Source organism: Trachurus japonicus, chromosome 8 (genome assembly GCF_045865225.1).
Source record: "Trachurus japonicus isolate A0001 chromosome 8, Traja_1.0".
NCBI lineage: Eukaryota > Metazoa > Chordata > Actinopteri > Carangiformes > Carangidae > Trachurus > Trachurus japonicus.
Genome location: NC_140914.1, coordinates 2,696,080 through 2,718,794, shown reverse-complemented (window position 1 = coordinate 2,718,794; position 22,715 = coordinate 2,696,080). Strand labels below are relative to the sequence as shown.

At 40.1% G+C, this 22,715-nt stretch overlaps 2 protein-coding genes across 2 annotated transcripts; one reads left to right on the top strand and one right to left on the bottom strand.

Annotated features, from left to right (window-relative positions):
• Positions 1-495: 495 nt before the first annotated feature.
• LOC146982326 (nucleoside diphosphate kinase B-like) lies at positions 496-21,855 on the top strand. Its single transcript, XM_085783332.1, has 5 exons — positions 496-551; positions 2,785-2,915; positions 4,884-4,985; positions 6,575-6,687; positions 21,596-21,855. The coding sequence occupies exons 2-5, from the start codon at positions 2,799-2,801 to the stop codon at positions 21,711-21,713; spliced, it is 450 nt and encodes a 149-aa protein (XP_085639458.1). The 5' UTR covers positions 496-551; positions 2,785-2,798; the 3' UTR covers positions 21,714-21,855.
• Positions 14,062-19,057, bottom strand: LOC146982327 (uncharacterized). The gene is made up of 3 exons (XM_085785501.1): positions 18,698-19,057; positions 17,123-18,070; positions 14,062-14,127 (listed from the first exon to the last, which is right to left on the bottom strand). Exons 1-3 carry the CDS (start codon positions 19,055-19,057, stop codon positions 14,062-14,064), a joined length of 1,374 nt encoding a protein of 457 aa, XP_085641627.1.
• Positions 21,856-22,715: the final 860 nt, after the last annotated feature.

The window sequence follows — 22,715 nt, the reverse complement described above, 5'->3', positions numbered from 1 at the left end:
GGTTTTTTGGGGGCCCCTAGAATTATCATCACCTTTCTCCCCTAAACAACGGCCCTGTATGTGTGTGTGTGTGTACGCGTGTGTGTGTGTGTCAGGTTTAGATCTTGGCTTCACTTTACAAATTACTTGTCACTCTTCGGGCTATGACGACGATGCTGAGAGGCTGAGAGACAGAAATGGAGACGTGTTTGTAATATGACACTGATGGAAAAAACTAAATCAAAACTATTTCACTTGATGAACTTTATAAAAACTTTATTTAAAAAAAGGGTTTAATTTAAAAAACTGTATAAACCTTGTTGAAGTCTTGACAGAGTGAAGCTGCAGTGAGTCCTCAGAGAGACAGACATACAGACACACACACGTTAGACGACACACAATTTCAACCATTCAACCACTCAGGCTGCACACACACACACACACACACACACACACATTAGGACCCCGCCCCCTCTGAGGCCTTTAAATAGAGCAGCTCTTGGTGTCTTCGTCCTCGGTGATCGCAGCCGGCAGCTCGTCTTCACACGTTCTCCTCAACTCCCAACACCAAGGTAACACACACACACACACACATACACAGGTGCTTTTATATCATTTTTATTTTGTCATATCGCTCAGCGTGTTAGAATTTAGTGTCGTCAGCTCAGTTCATGTTCAGCAGTTTCTTGATTTCTGCTGTAACTTAGAGTTAATATGATGATTAGAGTCAATAACTCACAGAAATCAACATTTAAAAGGGAATTTAAAAAAACATCCTCTAATGGTTTAACCTGTAACTATATGTGCACACACACATGCATACACACATGCATACCAGGGTTTTATGTAGGTTTTCACTTTGATTTGTTTTGCCTTTTTATTTTATAACCACTGGACACTTGATTTAGGATGATGATTCATATGAACTGTAAATATTTAATGTAAGTTTTAGTCTAATTCACATCATGATTGTGAATTTAACTGTACACTGCAAAAACTCAAATATCTTACCTAGAATATTTGTCTTATTTCTAGTTAAAACAAATCTCATTCTACTTAAAATAAGACTCATCACATAAAAAGCAGCTTGTTTTTAGACACTTTTTACTTCTTTCAAGCAGATTTTCAATTGAAATAAGTAGAAAAATCTGATAGTGGAGCAAGTTTTTCTTTTCTTATTACAAGCACAAAAAACTTGCTTTCACTGGCAGATTTTTCTACTTATTTCAAGTGAAAATGATCTAAAAACAAGTTAATGTTTAGGTGATGAGTCTTATTTTAAGTGGAAAGAGATTAGTTTTGACTAGAAATGAGACATTTTGACAAGAAATAAGACAAATATGCTTGGAAAGAGTTTGAGTTTTTGCAGTGTATGTTTTAAATGTGAACCCCAGTCTAGTGGAGCCACACAGATAAACGCAAATAACAATCAGCTCAGTGTCGGTGCAGCTGTGAAGCAGCTGCAGGACGACACATGGTGGACACATGGTGGACAGATGGACAGATGGACAGATGGACACGCTTGGTGTCCTGCAGTTTAAACCTGAGCTGAATGATCCGACTCTGAACTCTGAACTCAAAGCTTCGTCTCATTCAGTTTAATTATTAAATGAAATAAAAATAAATCGTGTTCTCATCGTTAGAGTCTCAGCTCTGATCCGTCGGAGCCTCGTGCTTCAGGCTCCGCCCACTCCAACCATGAGGCCGCTCCTGATTGGTCAGAGTGTGAGGTCAGAGGTCACTGGTGTCCTGTTCAAGGACACGTTTTCTGTGTGACTACGGTACGGTACGGTGGCCCTGAAGGCTCACAGCACCGTCATAGCTGCTGCTGGTGTTTAACTCTCTCCGAGGAAACTTCAGCTTCAGGAAGTTTCAGATTCTTTCCGCAGCTCGTATCGGCTTCACGGAGCGTTAGAGAGCAGCTGGAGGTAAAATTAGAGACGGAGACAAAGACACAGGAGGAGACGAGAAAAGAACTGATGAGCAGTTATTTAATATTTTCTCCTGAAGAGACGCTGAGCTCATGAAGACACTGAGACCTAAAGAATCTGATGAGTCCGTTTGGTCCTGGTCCTGGTCCTGGTCCACCACACTGAGCTGAGCTACTAAATACTTGCCAAACATCAGACGACACAACGTTAATCGGGCTGATCACAAACATCAACTATAGGGACATAAGAGGTCATAATATACTGTATAAATATGGTGTCATAACAACAAGCTGTCCTTTAAAGGGATAGTTCAGCATTTTGGCAAATTGGCCCATTGCCATAACCCCTATAGTCATAGCAGTAGGTTCGTTACCTTTAATTGTCGGTGCAAGCTGTTTTTAGAACGGCGGAGCAGAGCCGTGAGCTGCTCAGAGCTACGCTACGGAGGCTCATTATGGGATTTCTTGGTTTCTAACTCATCAAACTCATCAAATACACAATCCAACAACTCCACAACGCTCTGGTGGACAAGTTGTGAGCTGCACATTCACCACGCTATGAGATAATAACACAACGTTACCACACAGAGTTGTTTTAGAGGGAAATGCAGAGACTGTTGATGAAAAACTGTCCCTGAAGGCAACACGCATCAGCGGTTTTGCATGAATTTACCTCTAAAACAACCAAAAAATAGCTTGCATCGACAATTAAAGGAAATTAACCTACTGCTATGACTATAGCGATTATGGCGATGGGCCAATTTGCCAAAATGTTGAACTATCCCTTACGGTAAATGTTGATTAAAAACAAAGGAGCTTATTAAACTGTTTAGTCAGCTGTCTACATACCACTGAACTTGTCTGTTTTCCTGCAGCCTCTTCATTAGACATGGAGCGTACCTTCATCGCCGTGAAGCCCGATGGCGTCCAGAGAGGACTGTGTGGTGAGATCATCAAGCGCTTCGAGCACCGAGGCTTCAAGCTTGTCGCCGCCAAGTTCATCCAGGTAAGTAACCATGTAACTACGACAAGACAAGACGGTAACACTTTAATTTACAGGTCGTTAATTATGTGATAATGTCAAGAAATAATGATTAAATGCGTCATAATGTCTAGAAATGGCCCAGAAATAGCCGTCAATTTCTTTCTTTTTTGTTTAAAGTATATTTATGGGCAGGACAGTCGAGAGACAGACAGGAAATTCTAGACATTATGACGCATTCTTGACATTATCACGTAATTAACGGCCTGTAGATTAAAGAGTTACTGTACTAACAAGACACATATCACGTGTAACATTCCTGTGTCAAAACTTTATGACCACATAATATTAAATTACAAACAGCAAACAAACAGAACAGGCATCAACAGACGACGAAACTCGGTCTGGACCCGGGACCGATCACGACTAAATTAAATGACAATAAATAATTCTCATAGCCAGCAGGTTCAGTTGCATGTTAATTATCAATACGACTTCAGCTTCACTCAACTGAACCAATCAAATCGTTTGTTTACCCTCTTAATGCTGATAACCAAACTTTTAAAGATGAATGGCTCCGATTCCAATAAGGCCAAGATCGAGTAGTGAAGCTGCTGAGACGGGTTTACGTTGCATATTCGGTGTTGTGTCAGATCTGACCCCCCCCCAGATTGTGTCTCTCCTACTATTTGGAAGCTGAAAGAAGTCCGTATGTGGAAAGACGTCACCTCCGAGACGTAGAATGTGTTTTATAGAAGAGAAACATATCAGGATGTCTGACTGGTATCATCAGAACAGACATGTCCTGTTATTTTCAGCCTATTTTAATAGAGGGGGGGCAATACCTGACAGTGCAGCTATGAAGATTAATTCATTCATTCATAACCTTTATTTAAACTCGGAGATATATTGAGGAGTAACCTCATTTACAATGTAGCCTAGATGAAACACAAAACATATAAGGACAGAAGATAAAACATTTGAAACGCATAACAGAATACCGGAAGTTAAGGTGACATGGATAAATTGAAACATAAATGTAGTTAAAAGCAGGAGCAGTTAGAGGTAAAATAAGATGTAGTTATGGTTAAGATGCCTTTGCCACCTTGGTCTCAAAAAACCAACAAAAAAACACATTTGCACATTATATATGACAATAATGAAGTTGAACATTGTGCAGGAGAGGTGGAAGCCAAAAAAAGGCTGATGAAAATATCTCCCCCATGTAAAAACAACAGTGGTGGTCATTAAAGTAAAAAAAAACAAAAAACAAAAAAGGATAATACAGAAATTCATAACATTAGAAAATAAAAAATTAACAATTTACATACAAAAAGAAAGATAAAGATGAACAGGTCCAGAAGTAATGGAGGTTTCTGTCTTGCAGCCTTTAAACTCCTTCTCCTTGGATACTTTTATTTATAGTAAAACAGTTAGTTGTTTACTATACTGTATAAATGCACTAAGTTTCATGCGTTGAAAATTGACAATAAATATGAAAATGTACTTTGCTTTGTTTTATTTAATTGACACAAGGTTCAGGCTGTAAACTTTATGAGGTTTAGATCTTTAACTTTAGTAACTGGACCTCAATGAATTTCAATTGAACTCCGTTGATATAGAAAGTTCATGTGTCACAGTTTCTAACAGGTTTCAGTTATAATTCATAAACATGTGCTATTTTTAACACGTGTGTCAGTAGATACCGTCTATAGGAATCCAATCTATGTACATATGTTACATGTGTGTGTGTGTGTGTGTGTGTGTGGAGGTGACAGCTGTTGACCTCACACTGGTGTCACTGTCACACACTCAGCGCGGTTATTCTCAGCCGGGGTGTGTGTGAGAGTGACAGTTGGCTTCTTGTCTAATGCACAAGTGTGTGTGTGTGTGTGTGTGTGTGTATATGTGTGTGTTTTTATATAACTGTGTGTGTATCTATATGTGTGTGTGTTTTAATATAACGGTTTGTGTGTGTGTGTGTGTGTGCAGGCCACTGAGGATCAGATGAAGAACCACTACCTGGACCTGAAGGACATGCCTTTCTACGCCGGACTCTGCAAATACATGTCTGGTGGACCCATCCTCGCCATGGTAACACACACACACACACACACACACACACACACACACACACACACACACGCACACACTCTCAGGCATTCAGCTCCTCTCAGGCGTTCCTGTCATTCACATATCTTTCTCTTTATATCTCCGTCTATTTCATCTGCTGCCAGTGTTTCCAACTCACTCACGCACACACAGTCAGTGGTGCAGTGCATTGTGGGTAGAGTTTGTTTTGCTCCGAGTTCACCTCAGGGCGTTGGCGTAGTGTCCTGTTGAGCCGATGCCTGATGTGTCTGGTCAGCAGGTTGGTTATTATGACCTTGATTTATTCTCCAATGTGTCGAGAGAAACAACAAAGACGAACAAGAGTTTACATAAAGAAAATATTAGGAAAACCAGTAAGAACAGTGAACACAGTCATGATCAGGTGCAATTAAAACAGTTACAACCCAGGGATTTGAGCTGCTGCAGCGATGACAGAGATTCTAACCTCAGGACTTTCTGCAGATGGTTTCATGTGAGAGGTGCGTTCATGGTGAGAGAAGGACATTTTACTGCTCAGGTCTGATAAATGGAGTATGAAGCAACAACTAACTAAGTCCTGTGAGCGCCGCAGCTGCCAATGCTCTGTGATTTCAGAGTTACACAGAGATGATAAACAAGGAGGCAATAATATAACTGTGACAGGGTTTTGGTATGTTGCTAACTGGCCAATTGGCACAGCCCATTGGTTAATTGTCACCCAACCCAACCCCGCTTAGCAACAGCAGCTGTAGAACCCAGCTGACTGTCTGCAGAGAAAGAAAGCTTCTCTGTAATATCAGTAGTGAACTGCACAAGTTGAAACAAAACAAAACTAGTAGTGACCATGCTGCATTTTCTTTAGTCTTGTTGCCGGGCAGACGTCCTGACGGATTCGCCACATGTCGTCTTCTTCAGTCAGACTGACAGATCCATTTGCACCAGAACTCCCTTTACCTGCAGCCTTATCCCAGGGGTAACATTAATTATGGGCGGTTACATGGAAAGAAAATATAAAAAAAAAAATAATAATAATAATAATAAGAATACAATAAAAAATAGTACATAGCAAACACATTCCTGAGGTTTTTTCACAACGCTTTGACTCTCTCCGATGCAGATTCCACAGTCTGTATCGCTTCTATCTTTGCCTTTTGAGCGCGCGCACTGGAGATTTCTAATGACAGGACTTCAGAAAATGACAATTTCAACAGACACACATTTAGAACATGTGGTGGTTTCCATCTTTTTATCAACATTTTCTTTGCTGCAGTTCAACCTGCATGCGAACAGCAGCCTATAGGCTAATCTCTTCTTGTGGAATGTTAAATTCAGAAAAATATCATCATTTAAAAGCAATATGTGTGGTAAATAAGATATGTTTGTCTGGAGTAAATAAGAAAGAATGTTCGAAATGCTGTTTTCTAACAGATCTCAAGCCGTTTTTTTTTTGTTCAAACTATAACTATTTGAGTTCACGTGGTTGCATCAAAAAGAGAAACTATTACGTAAAAAAAGAAAGAAACAAAGAAACAGAGTGTGTGTTAGTGTGTGTCCATTCTGACCAGGTGTGTGTGTGTGTGTGTGTGTGTCAGGTGTGGGAGGGACAGAGCATCGTGAAGCTGGCCAGGATGATGCTCGGGGAGACCAACCCCGCTGACTCCAAGCCCGGCAGCATCCGTGGAGACCTGTGCATCAACATCGGCAGGTGAGTCGAGGGCTGAGTCCTAACCCCCTCCTCTCTATGTTGTAGTGGTGTCTGAATGTTTAGTGATGATTAATGTTCACTATATAGTGACTGAATCTATCCCACAATTCACCGCCAAATGTAGTGAACATCCGATGGTCACTGACCGGAGCAAGATATCCCATCATGCATTGCGGTCACGGATCGACGCCGTTACCACAGCGGCCCAGAGCGACCGGTGTAGCTACCAAATAAATGAAGTAGTGACCGGTGTAGCTACCAAATAAATGAAGTAGTGACCGGTGTAGCTACCAAATAAACGAAGTAGTGACGGGTGTAGCTACCAAATAAATGAAGTAGTGACCGGTGTAGCTACCAAATAAATGAAGTAGTGACCGGTGTAGCTACCAAATAAATGAAGTAGTGACGGGTGTAGCTACCAAATAAATGAAGTAGTGACCGGTGTAGCTACCAAATAAATGAAGTAGTGACCGGTGTAGCTACCAAATAAATGCAGTAGTGACCGGTGTAGCTACCAAATAAATGAAGTAGTGACGGGTGTAGCTACCAAATAAATGAAGTAGTGACCGGTGTAGCTACCAAATAAATGAAGTAGTGACCGGTGTAGCTACCAAATAAATGAAGTAGTGACCGGTGTAGCTACCAAATAAATGAAGTAGTGACCGGTGTAGCTACCAAATAAATGAAGTAGTGACCGGTGTAGCTACCAAATAAATGAAGTAGTGACCGGTGTAGCTACCAAATAAATGCAGTAGCGACCGGTGTAGCTACCAAATAAATGAAGTAGTGACCGGTGTAGCTACCAAATAAATGCAGTAGTGACCGGTGTACTGTAGCTACCATATAAATGAAGTAGCCACCAAATAAATGCAGTAGCTACCAAATAAATGCAGTAGTGACCGGTGTAGCTACCAAATAAATGAAGTAGCCACCAAATAAATGCAGTAGCTACCAAAAAAATGCAGTAGTGCAGCAGCTTCTCAATAAATGTGTCCAGACTGCCACAGACTCCCACAACAAACGTCAGAGCAAATTTCCTAACAAGCGTTATAAACTGACCACAGACTCTGGATAGCGATGCTAATTTCTGTTAGCCCGTCTATGGTGTTTTACATTATACGTTAGCATTAAGCTAGCGGACGTTATGCTTAGTTGATACACGTTGTTGTGAACGTTGTTTCAAACTATGTGGGTTTGATTGAACATCTTTGATGCTCAAATATATACAGTATATTACTGCTTAACTCATTGAGTGCCAACCACGTAATTTCTCGTTTTTCGTTCCCATGCGTTGAGTGCCAAAAACGAAATTTTTCGTTTTTTGCTTTTTTTTTAAATTATGAAAATAGACACTTTAATACACATTATATGTAAATATGGGGACTCTACGACGAGGAGAACTGAAATAGATGACGATCAAAGTCACATGACAGCTCATGATCTGGAAGTTTTTATCATAACTCAGCTTCTGCAAACGGAGTTCTGCATGCAGATGCAGCGCAGCTGCTCCGCTGCTGCTCCGCTCTCACCCGCGAGGCTGCAGCAGCTGGGAGCTGAACCAGGAAGCTCTCAGCCCACTGTCCCGCCCGGTCTTCATCTGGAGCAACACCGTGTCCTCCCCAAAGTCCTCCCGCGGTAAAATCTGATGGTCTCTGGACCAAAGCAGACCGGCACCACCGACCCGTACCACAGAAGGACCGTGACCACCGGCGGGACCGGTGTTCGCGAGCCGCTGTGGCCGACAGACCCTCACGTTCCGCGGCGAGAGGCTGTGACACGGCACGGTGCGTCTGTGTTATTGTTGTTTAGTGGCGCCCCCCCCGCCCCCGATGGTGGTTTTGTGAATAGAACAACAATTGTTGTGTATATTTATCTTATACGAGCCCTTTGATCCAGAAATGCGAGTGTCAGAAGAGCGACAGACACAAACAGCGCAGCTTTCATAAAAGACGCTCTATCTCCTTTTCTAGAAAAAAAGGAGGGATTTTGGTGAAACCCAGCCATGTTTAGCTTGACTTTTCTCAGGAACGGAGGCACGTAGAAACAAACGGTTTGTGGCCATTTGAAGGATAAAATTAAACCTTTCAAATGAGCTACAGTATGTGTTGGTGGCTGTGGTATATTGATGTGTTGATGAAGAGAAGGGATCACCGCCGACACGTCTTTTCTTGCATTCAAAAAGAGTTTATTACAAGAAGAAGAACAGTGTACAAAAATGCCGAATCGTGGAGCATCTCTGGTGCCAAGAATTGAGATGACTCTCTCTTGGCCTGAAACCTCAAACCTTATATACGTTTTCTAACACTCCACCTTCTCCCACAGAAGGACATAACTGACCAGGATGGTCAGACAAAGACAGGATCTAAAAACAGAATTTATCCTTAGCTTTCTGACTTTTAACCTCTTGACCAAGCAAACTTAAGAATAGACAGTGTCCAGTGTCCCCAGAAACTACAACCCACCAAAGGAGGGCAATAGACAAGAAACACATGTCTCAAGATACCTGACAAGACAGATTCTTTCTGGGTTAAATATAAGAACCTGTGAAGCAGGGCATTAGTCTACACATTTCTTTACTCTAGTAAATACACAAAGAAGAACATAAGATAATACAAGACATTAAAGAAAAGAGTTGAGGTGGATAATATACTACATATTTCCCCCCTTCGAGGCACGTAGGGTCTCGACAAAATAAAAGATAGTATAAACCTTAACAACTATCATAAGAAAATTAACAAAGATTAATATATATTAATTCTATGGAGTGTGAGAGCGAAAACCTGCCAGGCAGCCAATCTTTCTTAAATTTCCATCAAACAATCAAGACAGGAAATTCTCTCACGGTCCCTCTGCCTTAGGCAACCACTTTGTAGTACTCCAAATCAAAAAAGAAGAAATTCTTAAAACCTATAAGGAATAACTCTAGTAGATACATATGAATACCTCAAAGAAATAAAATCAAAACAATGTCCAACTTCAGGCTGGTCAACCCTTCGGACCTTCCATCGGACCTTACCCTGCCTAACATTACTTACCCTAAACGTCAAAATGAAAAGAAAACATATGAGGTTCCAATATATCTACATACTAACTTAAAACACACAATAGTAAGTATATTTCATCACAAAAACTTCAAACTTTTAATATCAAGAAAATACATAAACTAAAAACACAAGATTTAATTACACTGCAAATCCTTTACAGTGTCAATTCTCATTTTAATCAAAACACTTCAGTGTCCATGCTCAGGGCCCTTCAATCCATTCACATTCTTCATGTATAGACGTCTGAGTCTTCTCAGATCATCTGGGTCCCCGAACGACCTGGCACTGTCACAGTAATCTCTTTCTCCAGTATGTTCTAAGAGGAAGAGAGAAAACAAACCAGTATCTTTTGCAACAATAAAATACATTTCAAACGTCATTATATATTAACACACTCCTATATTAGTGTTAAAACATTATCTCTTTTTTTTTTTTTTTTCTTCATTGTTTAATGTGGATATGGCTCCATCAGTTCTCCCATGGCTTCCCTCTCATCACCGTCCACATCAGTTTCCTGCAACAACATCTGATTCTGATCTCCAGGCAGTATCACACCTACCCATCTCAATATCATTGCCTTCGCAAATGTCAACAATATTGTGCAAAAACAAAACAACAAGCACAGTGTTACAACTACTGCTATCATAATTTGAGCTAACACTGCACCCATTGGTCCTAATTGTTCCTGAAGCCAAGAATTGGCAGACTTTCCCGCTCCTTCTGAAGCACCAAAAGCATCTCTTATGTTTTTCAGTGCATCTATAACACTAGTCATGTTATCAGAGGTGTCCGGAATCAAAGTGTAGCAAGCATCTCCAGTAAAATTTAAAGCCACACATAGGCCTCCCTGTTTGGCCAAAATATAGTCAAGTGCCATATCATGCTTTAACAATGTCAGTCTGTGGCTTTTCTGCGTGTTTGTCAAAGTTGTGAATCCTATCACCGTTTGATCTGCGAATCCTTGTAAAGTGTATGTAATATTGTCAATGTGATCTGCTAAGTATGTAACTCCATACCATGGAAATAGACCTATGCCCCATTTCTCTGCTAAACTTATTCGGAAATGATAGGCCTCCATTTTGTGAAATTGTGCCAATTCTCTTTTCTTTCTTTGGCCAGAAACAGCATTAGATTGTGGATCATCAGACGCTTCCCCTTTATGTATGGTGAATACTTCATATGGGAGTTTTAGTTTTGCCATGTAACAGCATCCTGTCCACCCATGAGGCAAAAATATGTAAGCCTTGTCATCACATACCCACCATAAATCTTTGAAATTTCCCATAGTCACATTTCCTGGTAAAGTCTGATTTTTTACAATTAAAGTTTTACTCCTGTCGGAGTCTGGAGCATGAAAAGTCACTGAATACAAATCATTTAGGACTCTGTGTTTACTTACACCAAAATGCATCATATAATTATCACAATCTGATATGCCCATAAACATCCCAGCAGTCTTAAAGGTATCATTTGAGCAAAAACAACTTTCAGCTTTTGCTCTGGTTACTACCATTCCATCAGGAACAGCCTTCGTTATTTCTTCATTTGGGCCAAATAGGCTCAAATATGGCAAATCAATCAACCAGGAGCATTCACGTCGGGGTTTAAAAAGATTCATAGACAATCCCATGACCACATCTCCTGCTGATTGCTGTTGATATAATAACCATGATAACGCATAAGATTGACAAATAGGAGCCAATGGTTCGGGTATTGCTTCTAAAATTGAAGGCCATGTACCTGGTGTTGGAATTTTTACCACACATGGACCCTCAAGTCTTCTGACTGATCTAATAGAATGGGTCAGCTGTTGAAACCACAAATTCTTACCTGCCCATGGGTCTGGAATTTCTAAGGCTTTGGCATCAAATCCATAAGCCTTCCATTCAACTTCCCTTTTCTGTAATGTACGATACTGTTCAATTGTTTCTTCTGATACATCTTCAGAATTTAACAATTCATTACCTATATTATCTGAAATCAAACTCAGCAGATTAGTCTCAGACTTTGGTGTCACATATTCCTCCTGAGTGGATTTAAAGGTCGTCACATCAGGTTTCAATGTTGTTACTACAGAAGTTGGAGTTTCTGTAGCTTTGGTAGTTATCTCAATCTTCACATTTCTTTTGGAATTTTCAAGGGTAGTAAAAATAGGTGTTGTAGTTATTATCTCTGGAGTTGTAACTAAAACTGTTGTAGGAGTCAATGTGTGTGCCTTGTTAGTTGTTTCCAAACCTAATGTAGTATGTGTCACTTTAGTTGTAGTTACTTCAGTAGTCAATTCCTGATTAACCTTGACCACTTTTGATACTTCATCCAACTTTAATGGTTCAACTACAAGTTTTATTTTACGAGTCACATAACCAGATTTCCACTGCTGTTTAAGTGGAACAAATTCAAATTCAGGTTCTAAATAACTACATGTGTAATAACCTTGATCTACCCATTCAGCAAAATTCAGAAAGAGTGAACACTCTTCCTTAGTTTTTGTCAGGCCCATATCATTAAACAAAACATACTTTCTGTTACTAACAGGTACAGCTTCAACTTCAGGACCTTTTAACATTAATTGTTCATTCTGATTATTTCTCCACTGTAATGAAGCTTCAGGAGTTTTCTGTCCACACTTACATGGAAGCCGGACTGACCCTCCTAAAGGTACTTCAACTCTAATCGTCATACCGCTTGGGTTTGACTTTTCTTCTGACTGGCCTTGGACTTTTTTGTTTAGCTGAATGTTCAAATTGTCCTGGAGTGGCATCACATCTCTCTGTATTCTCTGATGCTTCACTCTCCACAGACTCTGTTGGTTCTGGGACATGTTGAAAATCAATGTCTGCAAATCTTTTCTCCTGCTCGTGGGCTGAGGAGTTGCCTGTAACATCGTCAGAATCATGCACAAGATTATCGGTATTATCCAAATCCTGAACCACTTCATCTGAGTTTTGTGAACCTTCAACACCTCCATTTTGTGAAGGTGGTGTTTCTTCAGCAGGTGCCTTAACACAGTGAGACAAGTGATACCAAGTTGGGGACCCTTTAACCTGGACCGCAGTTCCTGTACTGCGTACAACTTCAAATGGTCCCTCACGACGTTCGTTATACCACTTTCTCCTAAACACCTTTACAAACACCTTATCTCCAGGTCGCACCGTGTTCCTTTTTTGCTCATCAAGTCTCTCCTGCACCTCCTCTTGTCTCTGCCTGTCGGAAACATACATGGATATTCTTTTATGTAGAGTGGCCATATATGTTACATATGCTCGCATTCCATCTTCCAAAAGACCCAGACTTGGACCTTTTCCAGCCGTTTGCAAGCAAGGTGTTGGCATCTGTCTACCTGTAACCAACTCATGAGGCGTCATATGCAAATCACGCAATTCACTGGAGCGGCATACCATTAATGCTAATGGAAGTGCTGCTATCCAATTTAGACCCGTGTGTTGGCAAATTTTGACAATACGATTTTTCAAGATACCATTCATTTTTTCACAAATTCCTTGACTCTGTGGGTGGTAAACTGATCCGAGGCGCTGTTTAATTCCTAATTTTTGCAAAATTAACTTTACAGTTTTATCCACAAACTCTTTACCATTATCTGAAGATATTCGATCAGGAAGTCCCCACCTGCTTATGACCTCTCTGCACAGAAACTTGGCAACCGATTGAGCATCCTTTCGCTTGGTTGGACAGGCTTCTGGCCATCTAGAGAATCTGTCCACAACTACCAGCATATATCTTTTACCTTCAACTGGTTTTATCATATCAACAAAATCCATTACCAGCTCTCGCATTGGACCCCTTGGCGTTGGAATATAACCTGGTGGAACTGTAACACCTTTTCGAACATTATTTTTCAAACAAATAGTGCATCTGCCTATAATGTGATCAATTTGTTCTAATAAGTATGGTGCCCAAAATCCATATTCTTTGATGATCTTTCTTCTCACCTCCCCCCTTGCTACATGGGCTAACCCATGTGCCTCCTGGATCATCAATCCCAACAAGTCAGGAGGTGCTATTATCAGACCTTCATGATTTCTCCAAAGACCTGTGGAATCTTGAGAGGCACCTCTATCCATCCATAATTGTTTGTCTAATGCAGAAACTGCTTCCTGTATCATGATTACATCAGTGAGTGTTATTTTATCTTCTAGATGTACTTCATGTGTGACTAAAAGAACTTTGCCTATTTTGTCCGCTCCTGTTACTGCTTTGGCAGCTTCATCAGCAGCTTTGTTACCTTGGGTGACTCTTGACATGTCATGTTTGTGTGCTGCACATTTTGCTATTGCTATTTCTTTCGGTTTCATCATAGCATGCAAAAGTTTCATGATCTGAGCATGATGCTGGATTGGGGAACCATCAGTTTTCTTAAAACCTCGATTTTTCCACACTGATCCAAACAAATGACACACATTATGAGCATAGGCAGAATCAGTGTAAATTGTTACACGCTTACCTTCTGCCAACATACATGCTTCAGTTAATCCTACAAGTTCAGCAAGCTGTGCTGATGCAGGTTGAGGCACCACCTCAGCCTTTTCAATCACAAACTCTGTTCCCTGGGCTTTGACCACTGCATAACCAGCGCTCAATTTATCTCCCACACGGTAACATGATCCATCAGTCCAGTACTCTAAGTCTGCCTCACACAGTGGGAGGGCTTGCAAGTCTGACCTCAGCCTTGAATATCTCTCTGCTTCCTTGACACAGTCATGCGATTCACCATCTTCTGCAGTTGGCAGATTTTCAGCCGGATTCACTGTAACACACCTCACTAATGTAACATCCTCCTGCTCTAAAAGCCTATGGTAATCTCTAAGCCTAGGCATTGTTAATGTATATTTACCATAATTCAAAAGATTTCTCAAACTATGATGAGTGAGAATCGTCACAGGATATCCCATAGTTACAGAGGATGCTTTATCATACATCAAAGAAACTCCTACCATTGCTCTATAACATAATGGCAATCCCAACTCTACTTCTGAGTAGGCAGTGGAATAATAAGAAATAGGTTGAGGATTTTTCCCTGTGCCTGTTGGCTGACAGAGAACTGCGCATGCATATTTACCCCCAACTGAGGTAGACACATACAACAGAAAATTCCTAGAATAGTCTGGAAGTGTCAAGGCTGGAGCCTCCTGTAGCCTCTGTTTGACTGTTTCAAATGCCAACAGGCCATCCTGTGTCCAAGAAAGATTACAGTGTAATTGAACACTTCCGGCATCTTTAATCATGGCTCTCAAAGGCCCTGTTAAACTAGCATAATCTTCTATCCATGCAGAAGAATATCCAGCAATACCCAGAAATGTCATCATTTCTCTTACTGTTCTGGGTTTAGGAGCCTCTCGAATGGCTTGTAAATGATTGTCAGAAATGCTTCTGTGTCCTTGTGTTATTGTTTGACCCAGATAAACGACTTTCTCCTGACAATACTGCAGTTTTTTCTGAGAAACCTTGTGACCATTTTCTGCCAAAATCTGCAACAGTTTAATTGAATCTTCATGGCATGTTACTTTATCAGGTGAACAAATTATAATATCATCCACATATTGTACCACTGTACTTTTCAATTTCTGATCCAGTCCCACTAGATCATCTTTCAACACTTTATTGAAAATGTGAGGACTGTGTTTAAATCCTTGTGGCAATCTTTTATACTCATAAAACTGTCCCTTATACGTAAACCCAAACAAACCTTGACTTTCTATGGAAAGTGGAACACTGAAAAATGCACCACATAAATCCAACACTGTAAAGTATGTAGCCGTTGAAGGAATTTGAGCTAGCAAAGTATGAGGATCAGGCACTTCTGCTGGAAAGTCAGCTACGACTTCATTTACAAATCTTAAATCATGTACCATACGATAAGATTTGTCAGGCTTTTTTACAGGTAACAATGGCGTATTACTTTGGGGATTTTGAGTTATCTTTAAAACATCTGCTTTCAAAAGTCCCTCAATTTGCGGCTCAATTCCTTCAACTGCTTCTTCTTTCAGTGGATATTGATTCTTCCAGGGAGGGCTAGTCCCCGGTCTAAGTTCCACTTTCACAGGTTGAGCTGATTTCACAAGACCTATATCAGTGCTGTGTCGAGACCACAAACATTCAGGTACTTGCTGCAACATCTCCTCTTTCATACCATCTGTGTCCACTTTCACACTGCAAATTGCTTCATGAGTCATTTGAACAGTTTGTGGTTGTCCATGACCTTGAGCTGAGATCATGATTTTAAGAAAGCGATGATCTTCACTTCTCCAAATAGAAAGATTATTTTCTATTGGTACAAAAACAGCTTTCCCTGCCTCAACCATCATTTCTCCTATATGTTTCTGTTCATAATCCTCAGACACCATCAAAGTCACATGCGGCACACTTTTTTCAATGTCAAATTCTTCACTCACATACTCATTCATATCAATCATCATAGCTGCTCCTTGTGGGCCCATAATAATACAACATGAAATGAGTTCAACTTGCTTTGGTTGATGATTCAACCAATTTTCAGAATTTGACTGAGAAGCATCTTTAAAATACTTCAATGTGCAATGCAATGGATACTCTGGAGGCTTCGCATCAGGCATATTTGCTGCGATAAACTTCTCCCAGATTTTAACAGGCTCCAAAAGTCCCGCACTGAGATCACCAATCCAAAAGACAGAAGAAGCTTCGACATCTGTCTTCATTGACAATTGATGAACAGTATCATTTGGCATTTCCACCAGACAGCCGTCTGGAGTACATTTTATTATGCAATTCAATCTACACAAAGCATCTCTTCCCAAAAGTGCAATCGGTGTGTGTTGTGATACCAATATAGGTATTGTAGCTTTTTGATTTTTGTAACAGAGCTCAATTGGTTTTGTAAGAGGTACCAGCTGTTTTACTCCCTCAAACCCGATTGTCCGTATAAATTGACCAGACATAGGGAGATGTGTAGCATCTTCAGGCCGAATGCAGGTGAAAGCCGCTCCGCTATCTACCATTACTTCTAATGGCAGATTATTTACTTTCACCATTATTGTTGGATCTTGCTCCGGCCCTGACACTACCAGCTGACACCTCCCCTTCGGATTTTCAGGGCAGCCCTAGAATCCCGGCTCCGGACCCCTAAATGGGTTCACCGGTCCCCGGAATGCCATTGGCCGCCCTCTAAAGTCTCCTCTTGAGACTCCTCTGAAATTTTCCCTGAAATTTCTTCCTCCTACTTTGTTACAGTTACGTGCAAAATGTCCAGTCAATCCACAAATATAACACACTTCAGGAGCTTGTGGAACATTGGGATTGAAATTACCTCTTGCTCTCCCTACATTTCCTTGACCTCTTCCTCTCCATACCTGCTGTTGTGGATTAAAGGTTGGCTGTGTATTATAAGCAAAAGGTACCATTGCATAAGGCTGTGGTGCCTGGAACTGATTTGGTTGTGGCTGCAACTGTGGCTGTGGCTGTGGCTGTGGCTGTGGCTGTGGCTGTGGCTGTAGTGTGAACTGTGGTTGCAAATGTGGCTGTGGTGTGAACTGATTTATCTCAGGCTGATTCTGCATAACTAGTGCCTGCTTCTTCTCCTTCCTCTTATTTTCTACCAGCTGAATCTGATTAATTTTTCTAAGAGTTTCCTGATCTTGCTCCCTCTGTTCCTGCTCTTTTTTCCTATGGAGGTCTACCAGGTGTGCAATGTGATCTGTATAAACACTATTAATCATGTTTCCTAGACCTACCACTTCTGCTAACTTGCTCCTAACTGGCTGGGGCAATCCCATCTGAATCTTGGTTCGCAACATTATTTGCTCCAGCGGAGCGCCATCCGGATCATTTCCCATAACACTTCTCCACTTCTGATACGCTCTTGACACATACGCACGAGGATTTTCATCACGTCCCAATGATTCGATCAAAATGTTATCAGGATGCATAATTGTGGGGAATGTGGCTTTCAAAGATCCCCACACTTTAGCTCTATTTGCAGAAAATAGCTCTGAATCATTTACAGAGGTACCCGCATAGCGATTAAGTCCCGCTCGCTCGAAGATTTCTTCCATGGCTGGAACCCCTAGAATGTTAGCAAGCAGTTTTTTAATGTCACCTACAGCAGATTGTGTTCCCACCATGATTTCTTCTAATTTAGATATCCAAGGATGGGCTCCATCTTGAAGGGTTGGTAATTTTTCCAAAATGTCAGACATGTCTGTGCTTTGCCAGGGTTTATATTCCAAATTCTGTCCCCTAATGATTACTGGAGCCATAAAACTGGCACTCTTATCTTTCCTCGAACGGAAATTATATCCTGTTTTTGATTTTTCAGCACTTTGGGTTTCCAGATCACTTTTTTGAGCCTGCAATTTTTCTAGTTTATCCTCGTAAAACTCTTTTACTTTAGGTGTGGATGTTACGGATAGGCGTGAAATACAGCTTTCCATTTCCTCATTGATTAATTTTAAACACTCCTGTCTATCTTCTTCTTCCTTTCTCTCAAGGCATTTTTTCTCTAGATACTCCATATATGATGGACTCAATTCTCCTAACTCCTCCTCGCTATCTTCCCCTTCACTCTCGCTGTCATCTGTGGGACACTTTTTCTTTCCTGACTTAGCTCCTTTCCTCTCTGCTCTGGCTAGAATCTTTTTTACCGCAGGATCGTATCCTCCGATAGCTCCTTCCAGATCACTTTGATCATCATCTTCAAAATCAATTTTTCTAACTCTAATTTTATCTTTAGCTTTAAAATGCACAGTTTTACTTTTTCTTTTGGAGCCGGGATACATTTTTAGAGTTGTCTCTGCTTTCCCTATCTCTACTATTTTATCATTATCATCTGTAATATGATAATCTCCTTCCTGAGTAATAACTGGGAGCTGAGGATAAAGTTCTCTAAGCTCTACCTCCTTCTCATAAGGTGGGGGTCTCTGTACTGGGACCAAATGTGAGAAGGGTATATTACTTTCTACCATTAGCTTTTCTACACTTCTTGCATTCTTTTCTATCTCTCCTTGAACCCTATTTTTCTCCTCTCTTCTAGCCCTTGACCATTGCTGTCCCTCAATCTCAAACAGCTGAAGCATCTCAAGTTCCATCTGTCTCTTCTGCTTACGCTTCTCTCCCTTTTTCCCTGCTTTCTCACCTACTTTATAAATAGACACAAGCACCTTCATTGTTTTAATTACGTCTGGATTAAAAGTCCCTACGACTGGCCACGGTTGATCAATATCAGACCAACGCTTATGCCACTTCTCTGACATCTCGACTATCCCTTTAATCAACGGATTATTCTTTTGGACAACTTCAATGGGGGTGATTACTTTTAAATTATCTATTTTTGACATGTTGATATTCTTCTCTAATTTAATTTTAACCAAATTAACTTTATTTTATTTTATTGAAATTTTTTTTATTAAATCTAATAAATTATTACTAATTATATTTTAATTACTTTATGCTCTTTTGGTTGCCACAGTTAATGAAAAACGGATGAAAAAGATTTGCCAACTACAAAAATCAAAAGAAAGTTCTACAGGTAAAAACGCCAGGTCCACACGCGAAGCTCTTCAACTACAGAATCAATAATCTTTACCTAGTAATAACCAAATCAAATCATAAGCCAGCAACACAACTTCACCTAAACCAAGCCCCAGTATCTCTATAATGAAATGATCAGTCCGTTGCCAAGATTTCTTCTTAATTAACTACAACATATGTATGATGCATGTAGGACTACAGGTGTGTGCACTAAATGTAATTGGAAGTACTATTCAGCAATCAAATCACATCGACAGTATGAACTGTAAATGTGTGCACAGAGGTATAAATGCAGGTACATTTATCAGTAAGAGTTTGTGGATAAAATCACACTGGCCTTTATCACTGGATCCGGATGCAAGCGCTGTTGTCCGCAAGCCTCAGTCCTTGTGATGCAAACCAGCTGTCCCTTCGCCTCCAGACACACCCCTTGTCCTTTTGCCTCCTCTTTGAACTCTCGCACCATGAAAGGAAGACAGACAAATAGTTCAATGCCTCATCAATGTAAACACTTAAATCTTTTTACTCTCATTTTCATTATCTATTAGTCAAACTTTTAACCTTTTATCACAGTATTATTATTATTTACAAAATGTTCATCATTATTAATACTTTAAAAATATATATATATATTATCACTAAATCAAACTTTTTATTTATCTTTATAACTTATTTAACGTAATCGATTACTTTAGCCATATATACAACAAAAAGCGACAAACACAAAACATAACATACAACAAACACAAAACATTAATGTGATCACCTATATCTTAAACTTTTTCTTTCCTTACTTCTAATCCCCTTTATTAAATTTCCCTCTATCAAAATATTACACCCACCTTCTAACCAATACGTCACCCGCTTCCGACTATTAAATATTTAAATAAACCACCTTATATCATTACGTCACCCACTTTTCTAACTTTCCCTTATCTTAATCAAAAAATCCCACTATAAAATGTTTCCCAACCCACCTTATACCATTACGTCACCCCCTTCTCCCCCTTTTTTGCGTTTCTAATAACGCAAACAAAATCCTAAAACCAAAAACCAAACAACAAAAGACCAAGACAAACAAAGACCTAAGGCACCCTATATGTAAAGTAAAATTTAAAACGGTAATCTACTTCAAATCATCAAAGCAACAAATTCCCACACAAAGATTCTTTAACGGTGAGACCCAACAGCAAACAGACAGCAGCTCCTTCGAGCAAAATAGCGCACTCTAATGTGACAAACTCACCCTTAATAAAAGCCCGGGCTGTTGCGGTATTCTGCCCAGTGGAGCTGCCAGCCCACGCCGAAGGAGGCCTCAAACACGTCCGAGTTCGTGACGCCAAAAATGTGGTATATTGATGTGTTGATGAAGAGAAGGGATCACCGCCGACACGTCTTTTCTTGCATTCAAAAAGAGTTTATTACAAGAAGAAGAACAGTGTACAAAAATGCCGAATCGTGGAGCATCTCTGGTGCCAAGAATTGAGATGACTCTCTCTTGGCCTGAAACCTCAAACCTTATATACGTTTTCTAACACTCCACCTTCTCCCACAGAAGGACATAACTGACCAGGATGGTCAGACAAAGACAGGATCTAAAAACAGAATTTATCCTTAGCTTTCTGACTTTTAACCTCTTGACCAAGCAAACTTAAGAATAGACAGTGTCCAGTGTCCCCAGAAACTACAACCCACCAAAGGAGGGCAATAGACAAGAAACACATGTCTCAAGATACCTGACAAGACAGATTCTTTCTGGGTTAAATATAAGAACCTGTGAAGCAGGGCATTAGTCTACACATTTCTTTACTCTAGTAAATACACAAAGAAGAACATAAGATAATACAAGACATTAAAGAAAAGAGTTGAGGTGGATAATATACTACATGGCAATAATATAGAATACACTATGGCTCTAAAATAAAAAGTCAAATATGGTCTAATTTGCCGGTACACTTGACTAAAACTTTGGAAAGGAGCGCGGCACTCAATGAGTTAATATATTGCTTTACTCTTTATGTTGCTACCAAAAAAAGTGACCGGTGTAGCTACCAAATAAATGAAGTAGTGACCGGTGTAGCTACCAAATAAATGAAGTAGTGACCGGTGTAGCTACCAAATAAATGAAGTAGTGCAGCAGCCTCAATAAATGTGTCCGGCTGTCAGAGTTGTCCGGTCGTTGCTTCCACAGACTCCCACAACAAACGTTGGAGCAAATTTCCTAACAAGCGTTTTAAACTGACCACAGACTCTGGATAGCGAGGCTAATTTCTGTTAGCCCGTCTATGGTGACCAGTGAGTCACTATATAGTCACTATATTGAATTCACTCTTCCTCCTCCTCAGGAACATCATCCACGGCAGCGACACCCTGGAAAACGCCAAGAGAGAGGTCGACCTGTGGTTCAAGGCCGAGGAGTTCGTCACCTACGCCTCCTGCGCTCAGGCCTGGCTCTACGAGTAAACCGGCCAATCACAGACTCCGCTCCACAAGCCCCGCCCCCCTCCCCCCCTCCACCCGCCCTGCAGTCGACCCTTTCACTCGATTTTCACCGATCAACCCAAAGACATGTAGCACTTATCAATAAAGTCTCATGTAAAAAACAGACGCAGTGTGTGTGTGTGTGTATATATTGATATGGATATTTATGTAGTAGAAAGATATATAAACTAGAGCTGTAACAATGAATCGATTAATAAATTAATCAAATCAATCAATATATAATCTAATAATCGATCGGTTTGAGTAGTTTTTAAAGAAAAAAAGGCCAAATTCTCTGATTCCAGCTTCTTCAATGTGAATATTTCTGGTTTCTTTGTTCCTTTATGACAATAAACTGAGTCTCTCTTTGGTTTATGGACAAAACAAGACATTTGAGGATGAAGTCTGGTGGTCTGATTGATATTTTTCAACATTTTTTTAACATTTTGACCAAACAACTAATCGATTAATCATTTAAATAATTGACAGATTAATTGATAATGGAAATATTCATAATAGTCCAGGCAAAATAGCGTTTTCCAATAGACTAATTGTAACAGAATGTTTTTCACCATACATCATTTCTATGAGGTGTCCAGAACAACATACTAAAAGTCCTAAGAAATCCTAGTTGGGGAAATATGTTTAATTCTCATCAATCCAAGATTGATTTACTATATAAAGTCTATGGTGCCAATAAGGCCAGACAACAATACATCCCAATAGGGCTATTTTTTTTCCTTTACTGCTATCACAATGGAACTTTACACAATGAAAGTATCTATGAAATGTAACATATTTTGTATTACAAGTTTCTTTGAAAATGAATGTATGGTGAAAAACATTCTGTTACAATTAGTTCTATTTTTGGGTCCAAAATGAGCTAGATAGCCTGGACTAGTAGTTGCAGCTCTAATATAAACCTTTAGTGATGAGTAGAGAGGGGTGGGAATTTAAAAGAAAAGTACATATACATATATTTTT